Source organism: Podarcis liolepis (assembly GCF_965112155.1).
Source record: "Podarcis liolepis genome assembly, chromosome: 6".
Classification (NCBI taxonomy): Eukaryota; Metazoa; Chordata; class Lepidosauria; order Squamata; family Lacertidae; genus Podarcis; species Podarcis liolepis.
The window spans coordinates 47620004-47646883 of NC_139559.1; the positions used below are offsets into that span (position 1 = coordinate 47620004).

General features: G+C 43.4%; 2 protein-coding genes and 1 long non-coding RNA gene across 4 annotated transcripts in view; 2 read left to right on the forward strand and 1 right to left on the reverse strand.

Annotated features, from left to right (window-relative positions):
* The window catches only part of LOC310709587, a 479424-nt gene that overhangs the window by 288845 nt on the left and 163699 nt on the right, over positions 1-26880 (reverse strand). The gene's annotated exons all lie outside the window — the stretch shown is intronic.
* On the forward strand, positions 889-12493 carry PNPLA1 (patatin like domain 1, omega-hydroxyceramide transacylase). The gene is made up of 8 exons (XM_083509415.1): positions 889-1454; positions 5697-5929; positions 6411-6476; positions 7460-7669; positions 8133-8193; positions 9362-9598; positions 10067-10187; positions 10881-12493. The coding sequence occupies exons 1-8, from the start codon at positions 1253-1255 to the stop codon at positions 10939-10941; spliced, it is 1191 nt and encodes a 396-aa protein (XP_083365541.1). The 5' UTR covers positions 889-1252; the 3' UTR covers positions 10942-12493.
* The window catches only part of CACNA1S (calcium voltage-gated channel subunit alpha1 S), a 62866-nt gene continuing 57541 nt past the window's right edge, over positions 21556-26880 (forward strand). The window contains exon 1 of one of the 2 annotated variants that reach the window (XM_083509366.1): positions 21556-22081. In XM_083509366.1, the coding sequence (XP_083365492.1) occupies positions 21918-22081 (164 nt within the window). In that variant the 5' untranslated portion in view covers positions 21556-21917. The remainder of the gene's footprint in view (positions 22082-26880) is intronic. The other variant, XM_083509367.1, reaches the window with a different exon arrangement.

The window sequence follows — 26880 nt, forward strand, 5'->3', positions numbered from 1 at the left end:
GGAACTACAGTGGTTAAGAACTTAATTCGTTCTGGAGGTCCATTCTTAACCTGAAACTGTTCTTAACCTGAGGTACCACTTTAGCTAATGGGGCCTCCTGCTGCCACTGCACTGCCAAAGTACGATTTCTGTTCTCATCCTGAGGCAAAGTTCTTAACTCGAGGTACTATTTCTGGGTTAGCGGAGTCTGTAACCTGAAGCGTCTGTAACCCAAGGTACCACTGTATTCCAGTTCATCTGCAGGGGATGGGCTGTGGGATAGTCAAGCTGCTTGCTGTGGGTTTTGGGTATATGTCCTCACTTGTCACCACATCCTCCTTACAGTCCGCATCCAAGGAAACACTCCAGCTCACCTGTAGGAGATTCTGGGAAAAGGCTTCCTATTTGACGCTATAAGCCACTGGACAATTTGAATAAAAACATTGATCCTCACCTTTCTGTTCATCCTTTCCTTTGCACTACGGGTAACTCAGGATTGCCCCAATGAGGTTAATCTGACTGAGGCACTGTTTTTGTCCAATTTTCAATTAGCATACAGGCAAGTAATAGCCTTTCAGTAATTTGAATCCTTGCTTCGATTTTAACACTTGCTGGATCCAGGAATTAGAAGGGTGTTCAGCCTATCCCAGCCCCCACCAAACTCATAACAATATTATTCCAAGATTATAAAGTGCAGAGTTAATTCAGTAAGTTTTCAAAGATAACCTAGCCCTGCCTTCTGTGTAATCCATTGGACAACAGCTACTGCGTCTGAGTTCCTTGCACAAAGCTCTACTCATTCAGTGTTGAGCTGTTCCTAAGAAGAGATTGTGAGAAAATCCAATTTAGAAAAACACTCTCGAAGAAGACCCAAGAGGGGGGAAATGAGGGTAGGGTGGGGTGGGGTGGAGACTGCAAAGGAAATGCAAGGCAAGCTCCGGCTACTTGATGCAAGACTAACAACTAGAACATGCAGGATTTATTATCCAAAAACAAGAGCTTCAGTCTGATGCAGAAAAGAAGATGACAGACATACCCGCACTGCTCTAAAGCTACTTTGATAGCTGCACAACAGTATTTTTAGCCAGAAAAGTAGTTGAGACATGGCTGTGGATACAAAACAAAAGCAGCTTTTAAAAATTCACTTTATGAGGACTGGTACTGAGCAGAGAGACCTGTGACTCATTCTCTCCTGATTGCATTGATGACGTTTAGATAAAAAGGGAGCTTTGCATAAGAAGAGATTGGCAATTCTGGATATGTTCTTCTGAAGATGGCTGAAGTGGATTTAAGCATGTCTGGTGCCCCATTGTCTTTTTCTTTTGGGGCTAGTGGTTTTCTTGCTGTTTATGAAATAGGTGTGATCCGGGGCTTCTTGGAACTTGCGCCTGGAATATTGAGGTCTGCGCCCAAAATATATGGAGCATCATCTGGCTCAATCATAGCAGCAGCTGTGGTGTGTGAACTTAATCTGGGTAAGCACTTGAATTGGTTTGGCTTGTTCTAGATGTACTTATATGCATTTGTGTCTGTTAACTAGGTAATTCACTGCAAAATTTATTGGGTGGGACTTGGGGAGAAGTTGAGCCCTCAAACTTTCTTCTTTTAGTGCAGCATACAGAGGTAATGCTGTGAGAGTGCACTGTTATAGAAAGACAGGAATAATACCTCAGATTCCCATGCAAAGAAAAAAACCAATTTTAATAGATATAGAATGATTTATTAAACAGCTATCCCAACGTGTTCTTTAACTGACTTCAGATTTCTGAACACCTACTCGGGAGATTGGATAACCCTGAAGAATATATTGTAATCAATTTGCACCAGGGTATCTGTCCAACTGTTTGACTTAGAGCTTTTAACTTTGCAATATTGTTCTCTTACTCAGAGGCATGCATGTATCTGAATACTTTAAGAATCTTTTTTAAAAAGCTATAATTGTGAGTGCTCAGGTATAATTTCAGATCTTAGTGTGTTTCCTCTCAGTTGCCCTTATGGTAAGGAAGCTGCTTTGATAAACCAGTGATAAGATATCTTATAACCTCCAAATTTATCCGATAAAAATAGGGATGTCCTATCCAATAACAAAAGTTGTTGTCGTTGTTTGTTACATACCCCGTCCATCTGACTGGGTTGCCCCAGCCACTCTTAGCAGCTTCCAACATAAATAAAAACATAACGGAACATTAAACATTTAAGAACTTCCCTATACAGGGCTGCCTTCAGATGTCTTCAAAGGTTGTATAGTTAATTATCTCCTTGGCTCGGGGGGGGGGGGATCACATAACTCTATGCCCTCCAACATTTCTTCGATGAAAATAAGGACATTCTAAGGAAAAGCAGGACATTATGGGATCAAATCAGAAGCTATGGTGGCTTCTGTAAATCTGGGACTGTCCATTGGAAAATAGGGACACTTGGAGGGTCTGATATTTACCCAGGGACGCAGAGTATTGGCATCTGTCCATTTAGTTTTTTAAAAGTATTTTTGACCCACTCTTCAGTTTAAAAAGGCTCCTAGTTACATTGCAATGTTTTAACGCGCACCCCTAGCTTCCCAGAGCTTACTCTTTTGCTTGTTTAATGAATCGAAGGGACATTTATGTCTGTTAGTTCCCATGAAACATAGATAAAATCCAGTCCTTGCTACATGAACAGCTGCTTCCCATGTTTCGGTTTACACAACGTGCTGACACCCCAACAGGAATTGCCAAGGGAAGGGGCGGGGACAGACTTATGCTGCCATGCCAAGAATGTCCCAGGTCTTCCAGCAAGACACACATTTTTTCCTTCTGGATACTTGTACGCATCGTAGGAAAAGCTTCCCTTGCCAAATTCCTCACATTTCCTATCAACTCTCAGAGCCATTAAAAACTACAGCTCCCAGGACTGTTGGGTGGAAGTCATGATAGTTTCAAGTGGTATGTTACTTCTTGAACGGTATAGTGCAGATGGCAGCCTTAGTTTTGACTCCAGGCCACAAGAAAGTCAATGTTTCTCAGAACTTAAAATTCTGAATTTGCTTTTCTAGCTGTATTTCAGTGACTTAGCCAATCATGACCCTACATGAACTTGTTATGCATTAGTCGTTAAGTCACCCTCCCTTAATATCTACTCAAACATCTTTAACTGTTCTAATTCCTGGGTATCCCAGTATGCTTAGGACACAGGTATTTTTGATCAATCTAATCTGTCTGGCGACATGTTCCATCTTTCTAAAGCAACTCCCAGACATAGCATGTGAGCTGAACTAGTTTGGTCATCTCAGTGGCTATTACGGCAAAGAAATGCAGAAGCGCCTATGATTATGCATGTAATCATATCACAATATCAAACTGTGTTGTGACACATTAGTGTGTAGGCTGCAATGTGTGTTGCACGAACGCTCCCTGAGCTCCTCCTGGGGCTGGAAAGGGTTCGTTTAATCTCCAGTTTGCTAGTAAAACTGAATTACCATGTCAAAAAGTGATGCAAAACTGAATTACTGTGTTGCGAAATGATGCATGTTCAAAAAGTGTGTCACCAACTTGAAAAGTTTGGAAAGCTCTGCTCTATGCCTTTACCAGTTACCAGACAAATATTTGCATTGCAGCTAAAAAAGCCATTGCAATTCTGGGCTGCATCAATAGGAGTATAGCATCTAGATCAAGGGAAGTAATAGTGCCACTGTATTCTGCTCTGGTCAGACCTCACCTGGAGTACTGTGTCCAGTTCTGGGCACCACAGTTCAAGAAGGACACTAACAAACTGGAACGTGTCCAGAGGAGGGCAACCAAAATGGTCAAAGGCCTGGAAACGATGCCTTATGAGGAACGGCTAAGGGAGCTGGGCATGTTTAGTCTGGAGAAGAGGAGGATAAGGGGTGATATGATAGCCATGTTCAAATATATAAAAGGATGTCACATAGAGAAGGGAGAAAGGTTGTTTTCTGCTGCTCCAGAGAAGCGGACACGGAGCAATGGATCCAAACTACAAGAAAGAAGATTCCACCTAAACATTAGGAAGCACTTCCTGACAGTAAGAGCTGTTCGACAGTGGAATTTGCTGCCCAGGAGTGTGGTGGAGTCTCCTACTTTGGAGGTCTTTAAGCAGAGGCTTGACAACCATATGTCAGGAGTGCTCTGATGGTGTTTCCTGCTTGGCAGGGGGTTGGACTCGATGGCCCTTGTGGTCTCTTCCAACTCTATGATTCTATGATTCTAAGTGGCATTTTCCCCTCTCAGGCAGATGCAACAATGGTCTTGCTAATGATTTACAACTGTTGATTTATAAAAGCGTTGTTTTCTTTATTTACTTATCTAAAAGCATTTATAAACTGCCTTAATAGTTCAAAAAGTATCTCAAAGATCCAAACAATATATTATTCAAACAAAAACAAAAAACCCCTCAAACCAGTATAATAGCAATATAAAAGCACAGAAAAGCAAATAAAATGGAAATCCAGAGGATTTGAACATGTAAAACAGGGTCCATTCTTATGGGCCATGGAAAGTTATCACCAGACGTCTGTGGCAATTAATGGTTGCTTCATCACGTATGGCAGAGGGAAGGGCATTCCACAGCACGGGAAAACAGAAAAAGGCCTATTTTCAGATCACCACCCTAAGATTAGACAAATTCAGGGAGGCTAAGGCTACCAGTGGTCATATTGCCTATATATTCTTACACGCCACTGCAGTGTGAGATCTCAGGGGTTCCAGGCACTTAATCAGGGTTGGTGTTTCGTTGGGAATGAGGCACAGCTGAGACTGTTGTGTCTTTATGATATATGGTTTATTTATGCATATATACAACCTGAGTGTATGATGGAGGGGCTCCCAGCTTTACACCCCAAGTGAGTCCTGTTTCTCCCATTGCTGCAGCCTCAGAGTCAACTGCTAGTCCCCTGCTCTTCAGCTTTCCACGTACACAGCCTGACCCCTTTTCCCCTCGATGATGTCACAGCCCACTCAAATCCTAAATCCAATCCTCTCCTTTTGTCTCTGTTCACCATCTCAGAGTTCAGGGAGGAGCTCTCCTCATTTGCTGGCAGTCTTGCTTTGCTAACAGTCCATCTCCCTGTCTTTGTTCCCTGCTAATGGCTCCTCTTCTTTCTCCCAGGCAATTTCTTGCGCATGGAAAAACTGTTTTTTGATACTGCTCAATACTCCAAGCACTGATTAAACTCCAACACCCATTAAACCAATTTAGGGGAGTCAAGGCATCCACAAACTCATAGCGAGATGTTACCTCCAGTATCAGAGACAGTATATGTCTGAATATTGGTTGTGGGAGAACATGAAGGAACATGAAGGAACATTATAATGGTTTGCGAATGAACTCTGTATTATTTTTGTTCATTTCCCCACATGGAAGACAAATTAGCTTCTGTGGCATGTGCATGAGTAATTGTCCCTTCCAGCTACCTGTTAATTGTTTTAGCATGCTTTAAATAACATGGATTTTCATATGTAGGCTTCAGTCAGCAGTTCATATCTAACTGCGACCCATCTCCCCCATCATGGTGTTAAGTTCAACAGTTCAGAAGAAGGGCAGAGCTGGAAGTGATATCTGCAGATGCCTGGTCCCAGCTCTGCATTTGTCAAGATAGCAAGAATGGGAGGGAATGTGTGGATAACTATTCTTATAAACAACCAAGAGCATAATTTAATAACAGGTGATTCTAATAATCCTGTCTGCCATTTTCTAATAAATGCTTGTTTTTTCTCCTCTGCCAGATGATGTAAAAAGGTTTTTCTATAGGGCTGCACAAGATACCAGGAAACCCATAATTGGCCCTCTTGCCCCTGGTTGCAGTGTGGTTCGTATCCTGCAGAAAAGACTGCACCAAATTCTGCCAGAGAACTCTCACCAGATGGCCACAGGGCGGCTTTATGTTTCTCTCACCCGTCTGGTAGATGGCCAAAATGTTGTGGTTTCTGAGTACAGTTCCAAAGAGGAGCTTATCCAGGTGACAAAAAGTTCATTTTTTATTTTATTTTTTATTTTTCAAAGCTCTTTATAGTATTTTTCACTGCAATTTCAGGTAATTACACAGTTCCTCTTCTATGGGATGAAATTAAGATTAAAATAATACTTAAATTAACATCAAAGTAATAAAATGAATTTAAAAAAATAATAATTTCATGAAATTTATATACTGCTTGATTGGGGGGGGTGTAACCCTCAATAAATATCCTGTAATGAATAAAGTGCTTTAATTGTTAAAGTGTTTTAATTGTTGTGATCCACCCTGGGACCATGGGGTGAGGGGCAGGTAATAATAAAAATACTTTGTGAGTTCATAGCAGAATCAAGGTTTGAATTTCAAGGACTTTCTGGCTTAGCCACTAAAGTTCACCAGCTTGTCCCTTTAAATGAAGAATATGATAGAATTGCTTCTATCCATCTAATGCCTCCACAACACAGAGATCTTCTTTCTCTTCCCACAGGCATTGGTTTGCAGCTGCTTTATCCCAATCTATGCTGGCTTCATCCCTCCCTCCTTCCGAGGTGTGGTGAGTTTATTTAGCACCATCCTAGAGAAGGCTGGTTATTCTGTCTTTTCATGCTGTCTAATACACGCACAAACTTATAGTGCTCAACCATCCCGATTTAAGCAGAACATCCTAGAAGTACAGAAGCCATCCCGGCTTCTGATTAGATCCCAGAATGTCCCGCTTTTTTGGTCCCAGTGCTCTGGCATGAGTTAGCTGGCTCCTGCGAGAGCTCGGGACCCAAAAAAGAGTGTCCCAATTTGGATCCCTGGATGTTGGAGAGTATGCAAACTATGTTTGCTATACTAACAGCAGAATGTCGTTATACCATGAAGCTTCACTGACTGAGAACTCCTTCCAGCACTGCTTTTTTGTGTTCTGGTACTCTCTGGTATAAATCACCATAGTTTCTTTTCTTTTGTGTTGTAATGGCAGTCATTTTGTGCTGGAACCCACAGCAAGGTGTGAGTGCCAGCCAGTACCTAACTTTTTACCCCCCCCCCAAAAGCCTCGCCTTCAGGGATACCACAGATATATGAATTCTATAAATAGCAATTGCCTTTCAGTTTACATAAGTTTATACAAGGAGCTTAGAAAGTGGATGTGAATCTTAACTTGTTTTATTATTTTAACTTTTTGCACGCTTTAAGCTAATGCTGTAAATTTATTTTCATTTTCTTCTTTTATCATTTTGTTAACCGCTTTGAGGCTTTCTCTTTTTTTAACCATCAGGTGGTATATAATTTTTAAACCAATTTTCATCCACTCAAGTAAAAACACAAGCAATTTTAAAATAAAATAAAATAAAAACAGCAAAAAATATTTCACAGCAAAAGAAAGAGTCCGATGGTGACTTGCTATTAGAAATCCAAGCAATTTAATCAACAATAGCAGTATTAGAATGCAGCTTTTTCTGTTAACCTTTCAAAGTACTAGTTCTGCTTCAGCTGTGCTGCATTCGCCTAACACAATTATCTTGAAACACCCCTGTTGCTTTCTTGCAGCGGTATGTTGATGGAGGTTTCACTAACTTGCAGCCTTGTTCCGACTTGGAGACTGCCATCACAGTGTCTCCTTTTACAGGAGAGACTGACATCTGCCCTCGGAACTGCCCAGCAATGTTCTACGGCTTTCATATCGCAAACTGCACCATTCAGATATCCATAGAGAACTTGTGCAGAATTAGCTATGCCATATTTCCACCCAACTGCCGGGTAGGTTTCCTCAATCGTCTAGTTATTATGTTGTTGATCAGTCTGTCAAGAAAGATGAGGGAGTAGAATTAAGAAATGGCTTACAAATATTGGGTGGGGAAGAGCACCGAAAGGGGGAGGGGATGCCAGCAAAGGCTCACTGGAGTACAAGCACTTATTTTATACAGTCTGAAAAGTTCTGTGTTCAAATTGCCAGACTTTGATCTAATTGCCATATTTGGATGCACTGCTTTTTAAAGGGGTTTTTCACTGGCGGGGAATGAACTCAAAAGGGCACTGTTAACCATCCCAAGAGACACATTCAAAGAATACAACTTACGTACGATAAAGATTTCTTAACATTTAAATATAATTTAAATAAATTTAGTGCTTACATTTTACATCAGTCTTCTCTTACACCACTGACAAGTGGAACAGTCCAATTGTCCAAGATTATTTTGACGCATTGCATGCCTTTTCCTAGGTTTTGAATGACTTTTATTCACAAGGATATCTGGATGCCATTCTCTTCTTGCAGAGAAACAGTAAGTGCTACGTGGCTCATAAAATGTTACATGACTCCTCCTGACAATGCGCCTCTCCTCCTGATGACGTGTGTGTGATGTCACAGGCACGACATTACGCATGTGCTGCATCGCTGCCCCCCCCCCAATCTTTGGCCCAAAGTTGTGCCTCTAAACACAAGTAAACAGCATTATATATTTCTGGAGAGATTTCTATACCGCAATCACAGGTGTAATGTGAAGACAGCGTTATTCTGTTTTCACAGGCACAGTGAATTAAGAGTACACTGTCCAGACTCCATAAACCCAACCCCCTTTCTTCACTTGGCCTAGGAGAAACCCACATTGAAGCTGGTGTGTGATTTAGACTCCAGATTTAAGGGTATTATTCTTCTGTACATAGGAGATTGGTCTGTTTATTCTGGACTGTAACTTTTTCTTCAGTGTGAAAGACGATTATGGACTTAACAGCATCTAACACTTATCTTTGGGTACTTCCAGATGGGGGCTTAATATTGCAAACAGGTCGTTCAGCTATAGCAGACTGCTGCTTGGCTGGAGAGGGTTTTGGTGGTTTTTGTTTTTTGTTTTAAAAAAGGAATCACATTTGAAATAAATAACTTTCTGCATAAATCCTAATTAAATTGTGGGGGGATCCAGGCTGGCGTTTTGACCGGGCAGATGCTACAAAAACAAACAAACAAACAAACAAACACCCCTTGCTTACACCAGTAGCAAGCAAATAAATGCCTGTCTTGAAGCTCCTTTGTCAATGGAAGTAACATTTACATGAGAATGGCCAAACTGGACTTGATTGTGGCATAATGGCCACCTATGAGTAACTATCTGTGCCTTAAAATCTCAGCCAACCAACTATGCGCACCCCAACCCACCCCGAAACCAGCAGATTTTGCTCATTATGCAACATCTATTTCCCCCTCCTTTTGAAGACTCACATCTGGAGAAGAGTTCTATGTAACTCTGGAGTTTGCTTCTAGCATTTTAAGAAGAGTTGGTCTCATAAGCAATATGCTCTCACTTTTACCTGGTTTGTGGGAAGGGCATAGCCAATAAAGCTTATAAACCCCTTAGATATTTTTCTGTTCTTAAAAATGCCATTTGTATTACTTTGCATATTTGATTATGTCTTGTTACGTATTTGATTGTTTCTTTGATTATTTCTTGTCAGATATTTTTGAAACCTGCTCTCGTGCCAAAACAGTTGAATTTCTTGGTGTCTTCAGTAAAAAAGAGTTGTTCCATGCTGGTCAAGCGGCTTCCTGCCAACAACCAAGGGTGGACGTCCTCAGCACGCCTATCAGGACAGTTCCTAAAGACTTCTCCAAGCCCTCTAATTGTAAGAATGGTACAGTCCATAGGGCAGGCAGCAGACTATTACCACAACTGTCTCTGCATTGCCCGAAAGGTGAGAAACCCAGATGCAGACTGCAATAGTACAGACTGTACAAATGCAGACTGCAATAGTACAGACTGTATAAATGCAGGCTGCAATAGTACAGACTGTACAAATGCAGACTGCAATAGTACAGACTGTATAAATGCAGACTGCAATAGTACAGACTGTAAAAGCAAGTAAAACAATTTACACAATAATCAAAACAAGTAAAACTCTTTCAAGCCAAAACAGAAGAGTACAGATTGAACATATTGTACCACCAGGTCCTAGTATTATGCTATACACTGTCTTCACACAATGTATTGTTATATATATATCTGCCATGTCCCCCTTACTTGGACAATTGGATTTCCCAGTCATTTAATAGCTGCTGCTAGGGAAATATATTGTGGAGATTTGTGGGTGTAATCTGATTTTTCTTTTCTATAAATCATTAATTCCATTACTATTATTATTTTCATACCCCGTTGGATGTAGCTTCAGCTATCTTACAAATGCAGAAAACACCCGGATTGCTAAGTATGGTAACAAGATTCATATTGCAACAAATTACATCCATTAAACCTTCTACAAGAGCGGCATGGTCTTTCTGTAAAAGGTAAGGATTTTCTAGATGAGATTCTTGAATGGGGTTTGATTTTTAATTGTTTCAGCAATGACTTAGCAAGAAGAGTGAATTTTGTGTTGATTGGATCAGAAATATACTTAGGTATTTCTTTGTCTAGTGTATGGTTTATTTAAAAAAACCAACCAACCTAACCAAGCAGACAGCCTCTGATTGGCTAGAGGAAATGGTAGTTCTTAATTGTTGATATTTGACTGCAATTTTATAAGGAATTTATAAGATTTAGAACTATGTCAATCTATGTGTGGAGAAGAGGTGGGAGGGTCAGGCGTGCGCTTAACCCTTTCCCCACCTGCTCTTTCTCTACTTCCCAGTCACCCTCTCCCAAATTGGTTTTCCTGTCTAAAAGGTGTCATTGAGTTCCTGTCTCCTGCATTTGTATGCAGAATGTAGTCTGGCCCAAACTGACAGATATAGGTGGGATCAAGGCCTTTTAGTATAGGACCCCGAGAATGGAAATCCTTAGTGAGTACAGAACTTCTTGATCTTTGGTCTTTAGAACTTCAGGCTTTTTATATTGTCTTGACTCCTAGATGCAGGTGTGTACCTCAAATGAGGGTGTTTTCAAATGTAATATTATACATAGACTCTGGCTCCAGTCTCAAAGTTTGCAATGTGTTCGCTCCCAATTTTCCCTTGATTTATCCTGTATCATTTCTTCTAAAGGTTGTGGCGTGTTTTGGAAGAGATCAGCTGGTTTGGAAGACAGTTCAAAAGGTCTAAGTGATGGTTTGTCAGATGCAACCGGAACAAAGTATTGACAAAGCATATTGCTCTCTAAAGCCTGAAAGACGATTCACCAAAGGCAGAAAGGATCTGAAACTGCTGCAGAGAGCATCCAGCTCTTTTGCCTTCATATATGGAAAGTGTGCTGCCTGTCAAAATTCTGCGGGTGATAGGTTCCCCCTCCCCAAATTATTACAAACTGCATAAAATAGTCCATGACATCACAAAGCTCAGCAATGCATGGTCTCAGAGGCAAGAGAATGACAGGCCATCCCCCCTCCATGTTGTATTGGTTCTAAATTATTCAAATTTGAGGTGCTGCTATGAAGAAAAAAGAAAAATATATTTTCATTTCTGTAGGCAACTGCTAGAATAACCCATAAAACCTTGAGTGAGTCTGCAGGTCAGATCTTTTTTTGTGTGTGCACGCGTGTAACACCTTTATTGAAAGTTCAGAAAGTACATAACTACTGTATTTTTCACTCCGTAAGATGCACTTTTTTCTTCCTAAAAAGTAAGGGGAAATGTCTATGCGTCTTATGGAGTGAATGCATGGTCCCTGGAGCCGAATTGCCCAGGGCCGAAAAGCAGATCATGCTTCTTTTTTTGAAAGAGGGAAGTGGGTGTTGAAACAAAGCCAATGTTCAGCAAGCGATCGTGAGGGAGATAAGGGGCGCTAGCAATAAAGGAGGCTGCCTGGGAGGGGGGAGGTAAAGGCAGTGAACTTGTAAAGGGAGGAGACAAGAAGACTAAAGCAATGAGGAGAGAAACTAGAAGAAAAGGAGGAGCAAAAAACTGCTCCAGCTAAGGAAAAGACATTAAGGCAAACAAGAGGGAAGGGAGTGTTGAAAGGAAGCAGCTGATCGGTAAGTGATTGGGAGGGAGATAGGGACGTTAACGATAAAGAAGGCTGCCTGGGAGGGCGGAGGTAAAAGCCCATGGATCCTCAGGATTTTTGCATTGGGTCACACCAAATTCACCATCAGATCACATAGCATGTCCATGGCTACAGCCTGCTCACAAAAAATCATGCACCCACTGTTGCGTGGGGCCGCAATGGCTCAAAAACCTGGTTACAAAGCATGGATTCACATGGATCCTCAGGATTTTTGCATTGGGCTACCCCAAACTCACCATCAAATCACATGTCTGCGGCCACAGCATGAACCACAAAAATCATACATCCACTGTTTTGATCAGAATATTTTTTTTCTTGCTTTCCTCCTCTAAAAACTAGGTGCGTCTTATGGTCAGGTGCGTCTTATGGAGCGAAAAATACAGTATACATGCACCAAACATGGTGAGACACAAACAAAAAAGAGAAACAGAAACAGAACCTGTGCAGAAGAGAAAACAAAGGGGAGGGGGGACACCCCAAACTCTGTATTTTTCAAGGTTGTTATTGCACGAGGTTGGGGGAGGCTGCTTTAAACTATAATCTGTGCTATAGTAACTCATGCAGTAGTGACATAGAATGTAAACGTGATGGACAAGACCTTGGTCTATTGCCCACATGTGTTCTAAATATTCATTAAAATGTTCCTGTTATCTCAGATGTTTCTCTTGCAACTTCTTTGAGGAACCAGCTGCTGTGCTACCCAGTTTCACAACAGCTGGGCTATTCCGGAAAGCGTAAACATGGCAGTGCATGTTGGGTGTAGTAATTTTAAGCTTGCAAGACACAAGATGGTTTTGCAGTACATTCAAACTGGTCCAGTGACTGACTGTAATGGGCTGTTCTGGTGGAGAACTATAAAGAGGGCACCCTCTGCAACTGGTATCCACATGTGGCTCAAACTCCTCTCCCTCCAAATTTGTTGGTAATCACCTGTATCTGCCACTAGGTCCAAGGTCTCAGACTTGTGGGGTGGGAGCCCAAACAATGCTACCACAGTGGCAGTCCCTACAACATTGTCCTTATATTTTGAATTTTTGCAGTGGGTGTGCTGCCACTGGAATAAAGCTGCCAACAGTTTCACCCTGCATCTTTCCTACCCTAGAGCAGGCATTACCAACATGGTGGCCTCTAGATGCTGTTGGACTACAACTTCCATCAGCCCCAGTCACAAGGACCAGGCCAGGGATGATGGGACCAATAGTCCAGCAACATCTGGAGGCCTGGAGTATCCCATCCCAGAGGCCACTTCACTCCAACACCACCTGGAACCTTCTCCTTCCATAACACATCTTCGGCCGCTGAGCTATAGTCTGGCTTGACATGGCAGCATCTTCCAGAGTGCCAGAACCCAGCAGCCCAGCACACGGGCCTTGCCTGCAGCGATATCCAGATCCAATCTCTCTCTGGTTGAGAAAGCATCACAGTTGGAGGGGCTTGGAAAGAAAGACCCACCTCTACATCTCCATCCATTGTCAGATATGTAACTCTGAAGGAGGATGTGGCGTTTGCCCATTCCTTGTGATTATGTTTGTACAGGGGGATGGGAATGGTTAATGTAGACTGACCAATGAGAAAGCTCAGAGGCGGAGCCTACCTGGTTTTGAGGCTCAGCCCAGGGTTTTTACCATTGGGAGAGAGGAGAGTCAGAGTCAGACAGAGCGAGTAAAAGATGAATATAGCGGTTGTGACAGTTAAGAGTGGGAGACAGGGATAGAACTGAGAGAGAAGAGTGTGACAGTGTGAGATAGTGCCACATCTAGTTAAGGGCTGCATTTGAGAAACCGTTCTAGACATATTTAAAACTTGTTTGTTCTTCAATAAACTTCAATCTTTGTTGTTGACTTTACAACCTGACTGAGACTCAGTATTTCAGCCCGAAGAAACTTAGTTGGTGGTAGTGGAAGAATAAAGCAGTGGTGTACAGGTCAATAGTCTGTGAAACGACCGGGTGCTCTGTATGAACGCCACAGAGACAACCCCAGCCTAGGTGCCCAACAGCCCGACCAGGCATAAGGGCTCTAGCTCAATGGGATTGGCCCTGTAGCTCAGTGGTTAGACCACTTGCTTTGCATGCAGAAAGTCTCGGGTTCAACCCACAGTGGCACCTGCAGATAGGACTGATAGGGAGTGCTGCCAGTATGTGCACACAACACTGAACTGGATGGACTTATAGGTCTGACTCCAACTTGCAGAGAATTTATGCAGAATATATTCATCATATGACTCAAGGGATTTACAACCTGGCAAGTATGGTATGGTTAGGTAACAGCTTTATGCATGCTAATGATATGCTGCATTCAAATGGGACTTAAGCTTTATGAATCATGATAAAGCTAGTACCAGCACATATCAGGAGCTAATGATGCAACAGAGCCTAACCTGTTCTTCAAAACATGCTTTGTGTGAGCAGGTTTAAGAAAGAACATTCTCCTTTTCCTTTCGCTCTCCAAACAAGGGAGCAAACACAAACTCTGCAGCCCACCCCCACTTCCCACAGGTCACATAGATCTTTCTGGTATCGCCTTAACTAAAGAGAAATCAAACAGCAGCAGCCTGCCTAGCAGCCAAGCAATGGTGGATTAGGTCTGGATTTTGCTTTCCTTTTGGTGTTTCCCAGGATAGGGAAATTCAAATAAACTCTACAAAAAAGGTGGGTGGGTTTGGTCATGTGAACAGTGCCCGGAAATGTTGGACACAAGGCAGCCTCACATTCACAGTAAAGCCCAGTGGTGATGGTAGACACAGAGCAGATTGTTTTTTTTTGCTTAACTGATTTTTCACAGTAAGGGGGCATCCAGATTAGATTTTCAAAAATGCAGCCTGGAATTTTGATAATGTCATGAAGGTGCTTGGAAAAAAATCCACACCATTGTATGCATGAGCAGCGCCAATTTCATCATAAACTCCCATCTGGAACCAGCTTGTAAAACCTAAATTCCTAATGAAATAATAAGTCAGTTGAGAAAATGTTCCACTATGGGGGAGAGGCCATGTGTCACACAAAGCATGATGCTACGGGCTTGTCCACACGGGAGCATAATGGGCACTGGAACCTGCCTTGTACCCCTATTAAAGTAGGGGTATCCATAAGGAAATCAGCCCTGAGTGCTCACTGGAAGGACAGATTGTGAAGCTGAGGCTCCAATACTTTGACCACCTCATGAGAAGAGAAGACTCCCTGGGAAAGATCCTGATGTGAGAAAGATGGAGGGCACAAGGAGAAGGGGACAACAGAGGACGAGATGGTTGGACAGTGTTCTCGAGGCTACCAGCATGAGTTTGACCAAACTGCAGGTGGCGGTGGAGGACAGGGGTGCCTGGCGTGCTCTGGTCCATGGGGTCACAAAGAGTTGGACACGACTAAACGACTAAACAACAACATCCATATGGTGTTCTCATTTTCCAAGTGCCATTTCACACCTTAAAATTCGTACTTTGATGATATGGGGGAAATCTGGAAAGGCCGGCAAATGTGAAATGAATCTGCTTCCTGCATGTGTGTTTGTGATTTAGACTCCAGATTCAAGGTTATTATTTTTCTGTACACAGGAGATTGCAAAATCTGTTAAGAGGAAACAGAACAAAGGTATTGAAAGGGGGGTATTTTGCTTGGGAAAACAGGCCATTTTGTATCCAATTTGGATCCAAAATTGCCAATTGCTCCCCATAAATGCTCCATAAATGCTCCTGTAATGTATTCATGTTATGAGGAAATAATGAGTTCATAAGCTTAATTGTTTCCCTCAAAATGTCTAATTTGGCCCTAAACCACCACAAACAGCAATTATATCATGTTTGGCATCAAACTAGTGAGCACCAGCAGGGTTACTGAAGATATTTTAGTACGGTAAGTGAAATTTAATTTTGTGCCTCTGGCATCTTGCTGTATGCTCAGCAATATAATACAGTATTGGCAGTTGATGGTCAATGTTCACCAGAACGCAGGTTTCAATTTCATTTTAAATATTGGTAACAATACAGTAAGGTAAGTAAGGAGTGGAAACACACCACAGGCCTAAATTATTATTATTTACATTTTAAAAATCTTAGGTCACCATCACGACCACAATTTATTCTGACAATTGCTATGTTCCATTAATCCAGCAGATGTCTCCACAGACTATGGTTTAAATTTTCCATCCCCACCCCACCCCAAAATTAATCCTGCCATAGCTTGCTGGGGCTGATGGGAGTTTTAGTCCAGAATATTTGGAGGGCACCAGGTTGGCAAAGGTTGGTTGAGAGATCATTCCTCCATCCTCTTACAAGAACTGTGCCATTGTTAATGCCCACTTGCCCATACTCTCAGCGAAACGTCTGCATTTTCTGCATTATTTCTCAAAAAATGGAGGGTCCTCTAATAGATTTGCAGTATTATTCAATCATACAGTAAAGGAGAAAGCAGCAAAACCACAAACCTCTCCAGATAGAAAATGGCCCTGGGGAAGGCACCAGAAATACCCCACCGCTTCTGAAGATTGAGTCATTTGAGGGCACGTTCTCTGCTGGCAGTGTTCTATGTTCCCTCTCTTTTCTTGTGGCACATTGTGGTCTGGCTTGGATGCCTCTATTTGTGGGGAGATTTCAACTGGGCGCTCCAGTCTTGTGGAAGAATTTGAAGAGCCATTTGGTCCCCTTTGACTCGTATCAGTTCTATAAATTAGAGAAAGTCTTCATTTTCTTCAAATTATGAGCTTGTTGATTTTACAGTGCAGGTCCAGTGGCAGTGAGGTGTGCTTCAAATCGACACCAGTCCTAAAAACACAATCCTGCTCCCAGTTCCCTAGAAAACAAGTTCCAGTGAGATAGCCATGCCTGCTGCTAGTATAAAATGCAAGGTGTCCAAAGGGCAGGATCCAGCGTCATGTTCTGCAGGATAGCCTATTCCACAATGTGAATTCACATAAGAAAAGTCTGGAGTTTTTTTTAACATTAGTTTGATCTCTGTACAATAGAGCTTTGGCCTCCTATCACATCAAAGACTGACAGAACGGAACAGCTGCAGTTTCTTCCATCCTGTCCCTCACGCAGTTGGCAGCTTCTCAAGATGCCTGAAGCCCTTCCCTTCTTCTTAGGACTGTGTGGCAGAGGGCAGGCGGCTCTTGGCTGGGAAGCTGCCCACATGGTCAGTTCAGCAATGTTGAAATGGATCCCAACAACACATACCACTGTGCGGTACAGTGTGGTTACTTCAGGCACCCCTGTGAGAGAAAACATGGCTTCCTGGTTCTGTTCCAAGATCTTCTGCTGGCAGAGGGGCCAAGTATGCCACTTCCCCTTAGACTTTGCAAGGAAGAGGGGGCGGGGAATCCCAGAACCAGGGGATATCTGGAAAAAGATCACAGGGAAGGACAGACAACATACAGGCTACCATCAAGATCCAGGCCTGCCCAAGAGCAAATGAAGCGATGACAGTTCTCTGCATGAAAGATCATAGAGAGCAAGGTGGGGGAATGTTTTGGTCTGGTGGGCCAGAACTTTATCTCTCCACACCTCATGGCCATCTTTGATAGGTGGGTGGGGTTATCCACCTGCCCACCATCTGACATATTTGTGACATAAGGTGACTAGTAAGTGAGGTGTCCTGGCAGGATTGGACTGATCAGCAGAGGGTTCAGTCTTGCTCTCTGTGGTGGGCTGCTTCACCAGCAGAATTGAACTCTACCACCACCCACCATTGAAAAGCTGGCATGGTTTGGGGGGAAATGGTATCACGGGTATTATTATTATTATTATTATTATTATTATTATTATTATTATTATTATTATTACAATTTATTACCCACCCTTCACCCTAAAGTCCCAAATGAGGTTAAAACAACTAAAGCACAATGTTGAAAACAGTTTAAAACAATTTAGATTGGACCTCTTGGTGGGCCAGGCTTGGCCCATGAGCTGGAGGTTCCCCACCTGTGAGACCGATCATTTGAGCTAGAGTGCCGGTTTGCATGTTGTTTGGCTTAGCACAAATGCATGAGCATGCAAGAGATGTTGGCTGCTGCACTCCTCTCCTAATCTTCCCGCTGGATTGCTGGTGTGAGCTAAGCCATGGTTTGACTTAGTGTGCCATCCAAACCCAGACTTCTGGTGTGTCTCACTCCAGACAAACAGTGAGCTGTAACCAAGGTCTGCTCTTGGGTTTGGTGCTTGTGCGTTGTTTGGAGGAGGGATGCTGTTTCTTTTCTGGAGACCTGCACCCTTATGTGATTGTGTTAAGCTTTGGTCTGAAGTGTGAACCAGCTCAGTCACAAGATCCCTAGCTGGCCTTTGCCATGTCAGCATTTGCTCAGGCCCCACCAGTAATATTCCTATAATAGGACTCACCCATATATATTTTTAGGATAGTTGTGAAGATGAATGAGCTAATTTATATAAAGTGCTCCAAACACTCCAAAAGAGCTATATAAAAATGTTTATGTCATCATCGGTGAGTCAGAAGACAGCACAGCCTAGATTTACTTAGAAGGAGACCAGATTATATGCCAAATGTGAGGCATCACAACAAAAACTGCAAAATAATGTTAATAGATGATAACAAAAGGTCCGGTCTGTAACATTGTACACACCATATTTCTTCTTACACGTGTATTATATAATGATCATGTAAAGAATGCAAGAATGGCCTCCATTGAAAAGTGAGATTATGTAAGGTAGTGGTTTTGAACCAGTGTGCTGTGGTACCCTGGGGTGCCTTGAATGATGGTCAGGGGTGCCGCGGGCAACACAGAGGGCCTCTGTTCCTCTTTCCTTCCTTCCCTCCTCTGATGCCCTCTTGTTTCCCTGTCTCCCAAAGGTTTGCACGACTGTTTGTTGCAGCAGCCCTGGCTACAAGCTCCCCAGGTGAATGGTGCCTCTGGGGCTAGCCAAGGGGTGCTGGAGTAACTAAGCAAGTGGGTGAGGGAGGCCAACCAGCGCCTCCGTCAGCCCTTGCTGTTGAGAATGGTCAGACAAGTGGGAGACTGCGCAGGAAGGCAGGCAGGCTTCTGGGGCTCAGAGTGCATTTCCCCACAGGGGAGCTACAGAAAGAAGGAATTGGTCAAAGGAGTCATAGACTCAAAAAGGGTTTAAACCTCTGAGGTAAGGGGTGGAGAACCTGTGAGCTTCCAGATGTTGTTAGACAGCAACTCCTATCAGCTTCAGCCAGCATGGCCAATGGTCAGGGGTGATGGGAGAGGTGATCCTACAGCATCTGGAGAGCTACAAATTTACGATCTTGGGCCTGTGAGGTTTGATTTGTGTGACCGACATGCGCATTAAGACTCTGTTGTGCACACAGCCCATGACCCTATAACACCGGTGTTATAATTGTTACTATTATTTGGCTGTGTCTATCAGGCACCAAAGAGCTTCCCTATTGCTATTGGTCCCAAAGTGAATACGATCCTGGTGCTATTTTTAAATAAACTGTAATCTATAACCCATTACAAGCATTGGGAGCTTTGCCAAGCGCTTCAAAGCTCTCCCTAAGGTCCTCAGTGAAAACAATAGAACCTTTTGATAAGAAGAGAGGATATGAATGAGAGACTCCAAGCTAGAACTGTATTTTGCCTTTCTTAAAAGCCAAGAGGATATTTGGCTTTTTGATCAGAGGAAACTTTTATTTAGGTTTTTTGTTTGTATGCTTTTTGCATTATTTGTCCAGATGTATATACTGTATTTTGTTATTTGCTGAGAAAGCCACATACACTCTATTTCAAAAGGGCCCCCAGCTATGTTAGTGTTTTGGGCTCAGATGAAAATATATAATGTAGAGAGACTTCCAAACTAACCAATGGCAAATGCTGACGAGCTGCTGCAATTCATGGATGCTTGGAATGTTGGAGAGGGAGACATGTGGATTAGGTCTCTCAACTGAAAATAATGGAAGAGCTGTCATAGGCTGAGGAGATCTGCATGGATTAAGGATTCCTATACCTGTAAGCAATTGCTGCGTTGGGCAAGAGATAAGCAGAGGTTGTTTACACCAGCCCTGCACTGCCCAAAGGAGCTAGGTTTCATTGAAATCTGACAAGTGGTCTGATGTTGAATTTAAGTCTCCTTCGCTTAGTCTTAGCCATTTCTAAGGAGCTCAGAGACTTATCCTCCTTATCACCCCATGAAGCAGGATAGGCCAAGAAAAGCCACTGGTCCAAAATCACTTCATGAAATCATTCGTAAGGTCATTCCACAGGGTTGAAGCTCAGGCCCAAATGCATCATTAATGCTAAGTATGGCCAAAAATATGGGTTTGTTTCCTAGACAGTGTTGGACCTAAGCCTTGACGTTATGAGGAGCAGCCATCAAGATCCAAACAATAAGTCTGGGCAAGAGGAGACAGGCTCTGCAGACTTTTACAAATAACTCAGCACAAGATTTGACATTTTCTTTTAAAAATGAAGCCACTTCTACTCATATCCAAGCCACCAAAACAGTTCAGCACTGTGGAATGGTAGGACAGGGGTTCCCCTGGTAGAGATATACATTTCTAGAAATGCCCCTTTCTTTGGGGCTGATAGAGGAAGGACACCAGCAGGAGGCCAGACTCAGGGCTGCTTCACATATTACACCTGTAGGTTTCTCAGTGTACATCTTTGTGACAACCCTATCATTGTAGGGATGAAAATTGATCTGGTACACATTATAATGTGAATCTACTTATCTGGCGCTTTCTGAACCGTTACCAGAACCTTCCAAACAGAGCTTCCATAAGAAATTAGCATTTCCCTGAATTTTGCAATGCAGTTATCCAAAAGGTGCATATTAGTGGAATGTGTGCACAAAACTGCATCATATTATGGGAAATTACTTGCCAAAATGTGTACAATTGGGCTGAATTGTATACAAAAAAATATGTTTCTTAAGAGACATGAGCTCAAATATGCACACAAATTTTCATGCCAGCTTATCAAGAGGTGGTGTGTGGCAGCAGGAGTGTTGGTATGGCTCTGTTGCCACATACTTGCCATGCCTCTCTAAGCAGATAGGACCCACTATGTTGGGAAGCCATGAGAGCAATAGAGCCGCACCTGTACTACCTCACCAGCCGCTACTACTCCTTAAATAGTTTGAAGACAGTCTGGGGACTCCTGGATATTATTCGAAGGCAAAGGTCCACTTTAGAAGAAGAAGAAGAAGAGTTTGGATTTGATATCCCGCCTTTCACTCCCTTTAAGGAGTCTCAAAGCGGCTAACATTCTCCTTTCCCTTCCTCCCCCACAACAAACACTCTGTGAGGTGAGTGGGGCTGAGAGACTTCAAAGAAGTGTGACTGGCCCAAGGTCACCCAGCAGCTGCATGTGGAGGAGCGGGGAAGCGAACCCGGTTCCCCAGATTACGAGACCACCACTCTTAACCACTACACCACACTGGCTCCAATATGAAGTGCCATGCAGGCTGCCTGAAACTGAATCAGCACAGCAAATCTTCATGAAGCACCATGTTGTTCTCGTGTGGCACTTTGCCACACTGGCTGCCAGCCATCACATGACTTGACATGAACACCAACACGAGTCACTTCTGACTTTTTGTGGTGGGGTTGGGAATGTGTTTGCCATGACTCCCCTTGGCAAGATCCATCTGCAACCATTGTGAAGATGCCAAAGGGAATATTTGCTGCTGCTGCTGCTTGCACAGAGAGAACATGGGGACGCTGTTGGAAAGGGAGATGAATCGGAGTGAATTAGAACTTCCCTTCTCTAGTGTTGATGTCCGAGGCCTATCTGCTGCCCCCCCTCCCCACACATCCTTTCCCCTGACCTGGATTGGGCAGCTCAAAAATGGCCATGAGTTGAGTATGAAGAAGGAACAGCTGCTGGGACACTTTTGCTGTCTCAGGAAATCTGACAGCCCTGGGAGCCAGGCTGGTGGCTAATTTTAAACTCGTGCTTGGTGTATTTGTGTCTGTGGGAGTGCAATTTCCAGCCCCGCCGCAGCCCACACTGCACCGAGCCGGAAAGGGACCCAGAGGGGGCTTCAGCCTCCCTTGGACTAAGGAAGGGGGCTTGGCTGCGGGGCGAAGGCAAAGAAGAAGAAGAAGAAGAGGAGGGAGCCCAGTAAGCCAAGCCTGGCTGGAGTAGGCAACTAGCGGGGGAAGAGTCACCATGGAGCCCACTTCTGGCCAGGACGACAGCCAGAAGAAAAAGCAACAGAAGGAGAAGGCCAAGAAAGCAGCTCTGGAGCTTCCCCCCAGGCCTCTCCGCTCTCTATTCTGCCTCACCCTCCAGAACCCAGTGCGCAAGGCCTGCATCGCCATTGTGGAATGGAAGTATCCTTTGAGGAAAGCGGCGGTGGGGTTGTCTCTAAGCTGGAGCCCAGCAGCAGCCATGCGCAGAGAGCGGTTGCTGATAACTGGAGGAAGGGCTGGGAGATGTTTGCTAGCGCTGAAACCCTCTTGTAAACCTCTAAGCTCTACCTAGCAGCTGTTGCTTTTTATGTCCGCCTTAAGAAGAGCTCAAAAGCAACTGATCTTGGCATTTATCTCTGTCACAGAGAGGCTCTCGGTGGGGGTGGTGCAGGGAAGAACTCAAGGGGGAAAGCACTGGTTCTGGTCTGTATTGCCAAGTGGATGTGTGGATGTGAGTGTAAACCAAGAGCTTTTCTACTAACACAGTCCTGGTCCCTGACTATTAGAAATATACAGTCCTGGAATCATTTATCTAACACAGTCACGGATGCAAATAATTGCATGGGTTTCAAAACGGAACTGGGGAGGCTTATGATGGTTCTTTCATCTGGATCCTCAACTGGAGTACTATGAGTTCAGGAACAGCCTCCCCTCCCCATCTTGTATCTTTAAGTTTTTGACAGCTGAAGTCAATGAGTGTTAAGCAGGAAAGTCCTCTGCTCAAAGACCACTGATAATGTCTCCGACATTTCTGGACAGGCTAGTTTTGCTTCAGGCTCAGGCTCTAACAGCTCCACATATTTGATGTTAGGAAAGAATTTCCCCCAAGTCAGACTGGCTATTAACCTTGTGAGGATTTTTTTCCTTTCTTTTTCCTATCTTGATAGTGTGCAAATTGACTCATTTGCTGGAGCCTTCTGAATTGTTTTACCAATCTGTTTCTCGAATGGCATAGACATCTCTGCTTTGTGGTTGCTTATTGTCTCCTGCTCTCTGCTTGTGACACACTATAACTTGGGATGGTGAAGATTAGCTTTAAGGAACAAATAACTAACCTGGTGGCAGCAAGCACTTGAGAAGTGCATTCTCAGCATAAAGCAGATGAAAGCCATTCGTGCAAGAATGTGTTTTAGATCAGTAGTGTGGGCAAGAATGACATGAGGACAGTGTTGTGTGAACAGCACCTGCATCCAGCACTGAATGTGCATTATCACATAGTCTGTACATGCTAGGTAATAGTTTTAGTAGTAAGGAAAGCATGAAGTTAATAGGACACTGGTTTGGACACTTTTACAAGGGAGTAGACATTTGCAGGGGCCTGATTAAGGTAGTAGGAATGTCAATGCAGGAAGATGCTCTGAATTGCCTGGAATGAATCAGTGAGTGTGTTCTAACATGCCAGAGTACACACAACACTCAAATCTCCATCTCTTCCATCACCACAGCTACTCTTTGCTTTCCACCCACCAGTTGTTACGCCTCATCTCCATTGCTAACCTCATCTTGAAATGTGTTTGAGTATTGTGCACATTGTACTGAATTTGTACATAATATTAAAGTTCAGTTGCTCTCTTTCCCTATTTGGTTGGTACAGCATCACCTCTCTTAAACTTAGATCCTTCTCCTAAGTACATTCCTTGGTCCTGGCAAATGAAATTCTGAGTGTGTTAAAATTTGGGACTGGAAGTGTGTTGAAATCAAATTGAGCACTTATACAGTGGAAATATGCTTTCTGGTTGCATGGAAATGTTTATTTTGGTGTTTCATATTTCATTGTTACTTTGCCAAGGAATAGAAGTTTCTCTCTCTCTCTGCATTCCCTCCTACAAACCATTTGTTCACTTAGCACAACAGAAGTTTGTATTTCTTTTCGTGTTAAAGTGTACGCTGTTGCATAATGGGGATGGGACATAGCTCTATAGGAGAAGATCTCATTTGCGTGCAGAACATCCCTGGCTCTGGCATCTGCATGTAGGCCTGGGAGAGAGCTTGGTTGACGAACAGAATGCATTCCGGGAGTTCGTTTGACTCCCAGAACCATTCGAAAACCAAGGTGTGGCTTCTGATTCCTGCCAATTGGAAGCCACGCTGGGTGTTCAGCTTCCAAAAATCATTCGAAAACTGGAACACTCACTTCCAGTTTTCGATCGTTCAGGAGATGAAACATTCGGCAACTAAGCCGTTCGTCAACCAAGGTACGGCTGTACTGGAGAGCCACTGCCAGTCAGAGTTGGTATACTGAGCTAGATGAAGTAATAGTCTGACTCCGTATGAGGCCCCTTCCTGTGCTCTCCCCTTCTTTCTCACTCTCACTTTCTTTCTTTTCTTTTCACTAAGCTCCATTTTGTGTGGTGCTGAACCTTTTAATCATAACCACAAAACATCCAAATCCAATAACGTAGGAGTAGACTAACCTCTACCGCATATGCTGAACTCTACTAATAATTAATGGCAATACATAGTGGACCCCCCCCCCTTTTTTAAGTTTTCAGGGATTCTCCAGGTAGTATCATTGTTTCTTTCCTTGGATGGATGGTTGTTTCTGTTTTCTGCTCATCCTTATGTAATAACAGCTTCAATGGCTATGAAAACATGGTGTCCACTGTGACCATTACCACATGCTTTACATTATAACACAATTCATACTCCTAGCGCTAAAGATCCTTTGATTCTTCAGAATCAAAATAGCAGCTGCAGTAGAAGAGTCATATAATATAGTATGTCCCACTGTTGCATATGGAGAGTCTCCCCACCCCCGTCCTTTTTACTGCCCATTCTTGAGCATTTATTGTGCTCGCAATGGTATTGTGTGTGTGTGTGCGTGTGGGGCCATACACGATTCCACTTTCAATACTGTTTATACCCACAAATATTTCAGGGTGGCCATACTGCTTCATTTCCAAGGTGCCATAATTTCCTGCGGAAATTGTGTAGCTTTTATACCACAAATATTCCAGGTTTGTTCTTGTTTTTCGGTCCCTTTTGTTGCTCCATAGTGCAAAAGTGCCACCCCACCAGATAGAAATGATGAGCACTGCAGAACAACTAATAAAGCAGAATTGTGTGTGGCTAGTCCCGTATAAACCCACTACTAACGCGCCATTATTGCATCAATGACAAGTTGCACAATACACCCAGAAAACATTTTAAATATGCTTATCTCAAGTGTACTTATTAAGTAAAGCCATCTCCCTGCTCCTCATCTCTGCTGAAGCCTGAATGCAAGGTGGTGGTGGTGGTGGTGGTGGTGGTGGTGGTGGTGGTGGTGGTTGTAGTAGACCCCCAAACACTTAGGGTATAATCCTATGGCACCTGTAAGGGTGCCCCAGGGGGCATGGGATAGATTGGGCTTGCTTCTCTAATGCTGGAGACAGAATTCTGATGTTGGATCCTCTCTCCCTGTGATTGCCAGATCTTCCAATGAACTGGGCCCAGTTTACATGAGAGCTCAATGTCTGTTGGGCCCCAAAGGGTGTGTGCCAATCAGCAGTTCGGATGTAGAGGATCCAACTTAACAACAACAACAACAACATATTTATACCCTACCCATCCAGCTGGGTTTCCCCAGCCACTCTGGGTGGCTCCCAACAGAATTAAAAGCACAATAGAACATCAAGCATTAAAAATGTCCCTAAACAAGGCTGCCTTCAGATGCCTTCTAAAAGTCAGATAGTTGTTTATTTCCTTGACATCTGATGGGAGGGCGTTCCACAGAGCGGGCGCCACTACTGAGAAGGCCCTCTGTATGTATACTAGGAATGGGCGAAGCATCAAAGGAGAATTCTACTGCAAAATGTATATGCCTTTTCCAGGGCCATCCCAGTTCCCAAACATGTCTTCAAATTGGGGGGAAATGTTGTCACACTCCTGAACATGAGTTAATCTCTACCTTCCCTTTCCCTCCAAGTGTGTCCAGTAAAGTTTGGGTTTTTGTTTTCAAATTAAAGCCCAGAAGTGGACGGAGGATTCCCCACTCATGCTTCCACTCTGCTGGCAGAGCACAGGACAAAGTGGTTGAACTGCCTTCATATTTCACCACCACCTCATGATTGCAGCCTTAATAGCTGATGCACGGCTGTTTCTTATCATCATAGCCACCATAGTTGTCTCCTCTCAGTGGTGCAGCTAGATTTCAGATCCTGGGCATAATAGTCTTGGGAGTGGGGAGGGGCTTTAGGTGGTCCTACGTATTGCTTCAGATGTGAAGCACAAAGTTTAAATTCACCTTCTACAGTGGTGCCCCGCAAGACGAAATTAATTCGTTCCGCAATTTTTGCTGTCTAGCGAATTTTTCTTCTTGCGAAGCACGGTTTAAACGGTTTAACAAAGTCGCAAGACGTTTTCGTCTTGCGAAGCAAGCCCATAGGGGAATTCGTCTTGCGAGGCAAATCGCGAATGAAAAAACCTTTCGTCTAGCGAGTTTTTTGTCTTGCGAGGCATTCGTCTTGCGGGGCACCACTGTATTCCACACCCTCCAACATTTGTCGGATGAAAATAGGGACGTCCCATTCTGTAATGATAATTTCGCTTTTTATACCCCACACATCTTATTGGGTTGCTCCAACCATTCTGGGCAGCTGCCAACATATATAAAAACATAATAAAACATGAAACATTGCAAAAACTCCCCTATACAGGATTGCCTTCAGACGGCTCGGGGGTCAGATAACTCCATACCCTCCTACATTTCTCCAGTGAACATAGGGACATCCTAAGGAAAAGTGGGACATTCTGAGATCAAATCAGAAACCAGGACAGCTTCTCTAAATTAGGGATGTCCCTGGAAAATTGGGATACTTGGCGGGGCTGCTATTCCCACACCACCATTCCAACTTTATGACTGCTTCTGTGTTGCTGATATGTTAAGGCAACAAACGAACAACAGTTTTCCAGACCTGGCAAGGAGGGGAAAGGATAAATGCTCTGAGCGTGTACAGTTT

Bases quoted from the DNA above. Each gene is read 5' to 3' on its own strand.
- PNPLA1 (XM_083509415.1), top strand. From the start codon at position 1,253: ATGGCTGAAGTGGATTTAAGCATGTCTGGTGCCCCATTGTCTTTTTCT. The intron at 1,455-5,696 runs GTAAGCACTTGA...CTCCTCTGCCAG, and splicing joins GGTGTGTGAACTTAATCTGG to ATGATGTAAAAAGGTTTTTC. The intron at 8,194-9,361 runs GTAAGTGCTACG...ATTTCTTGTCAG, and splicing joins TCTCTTCTTGCAGAGAAACA to ATATTTTTGAAACCTGCTCT.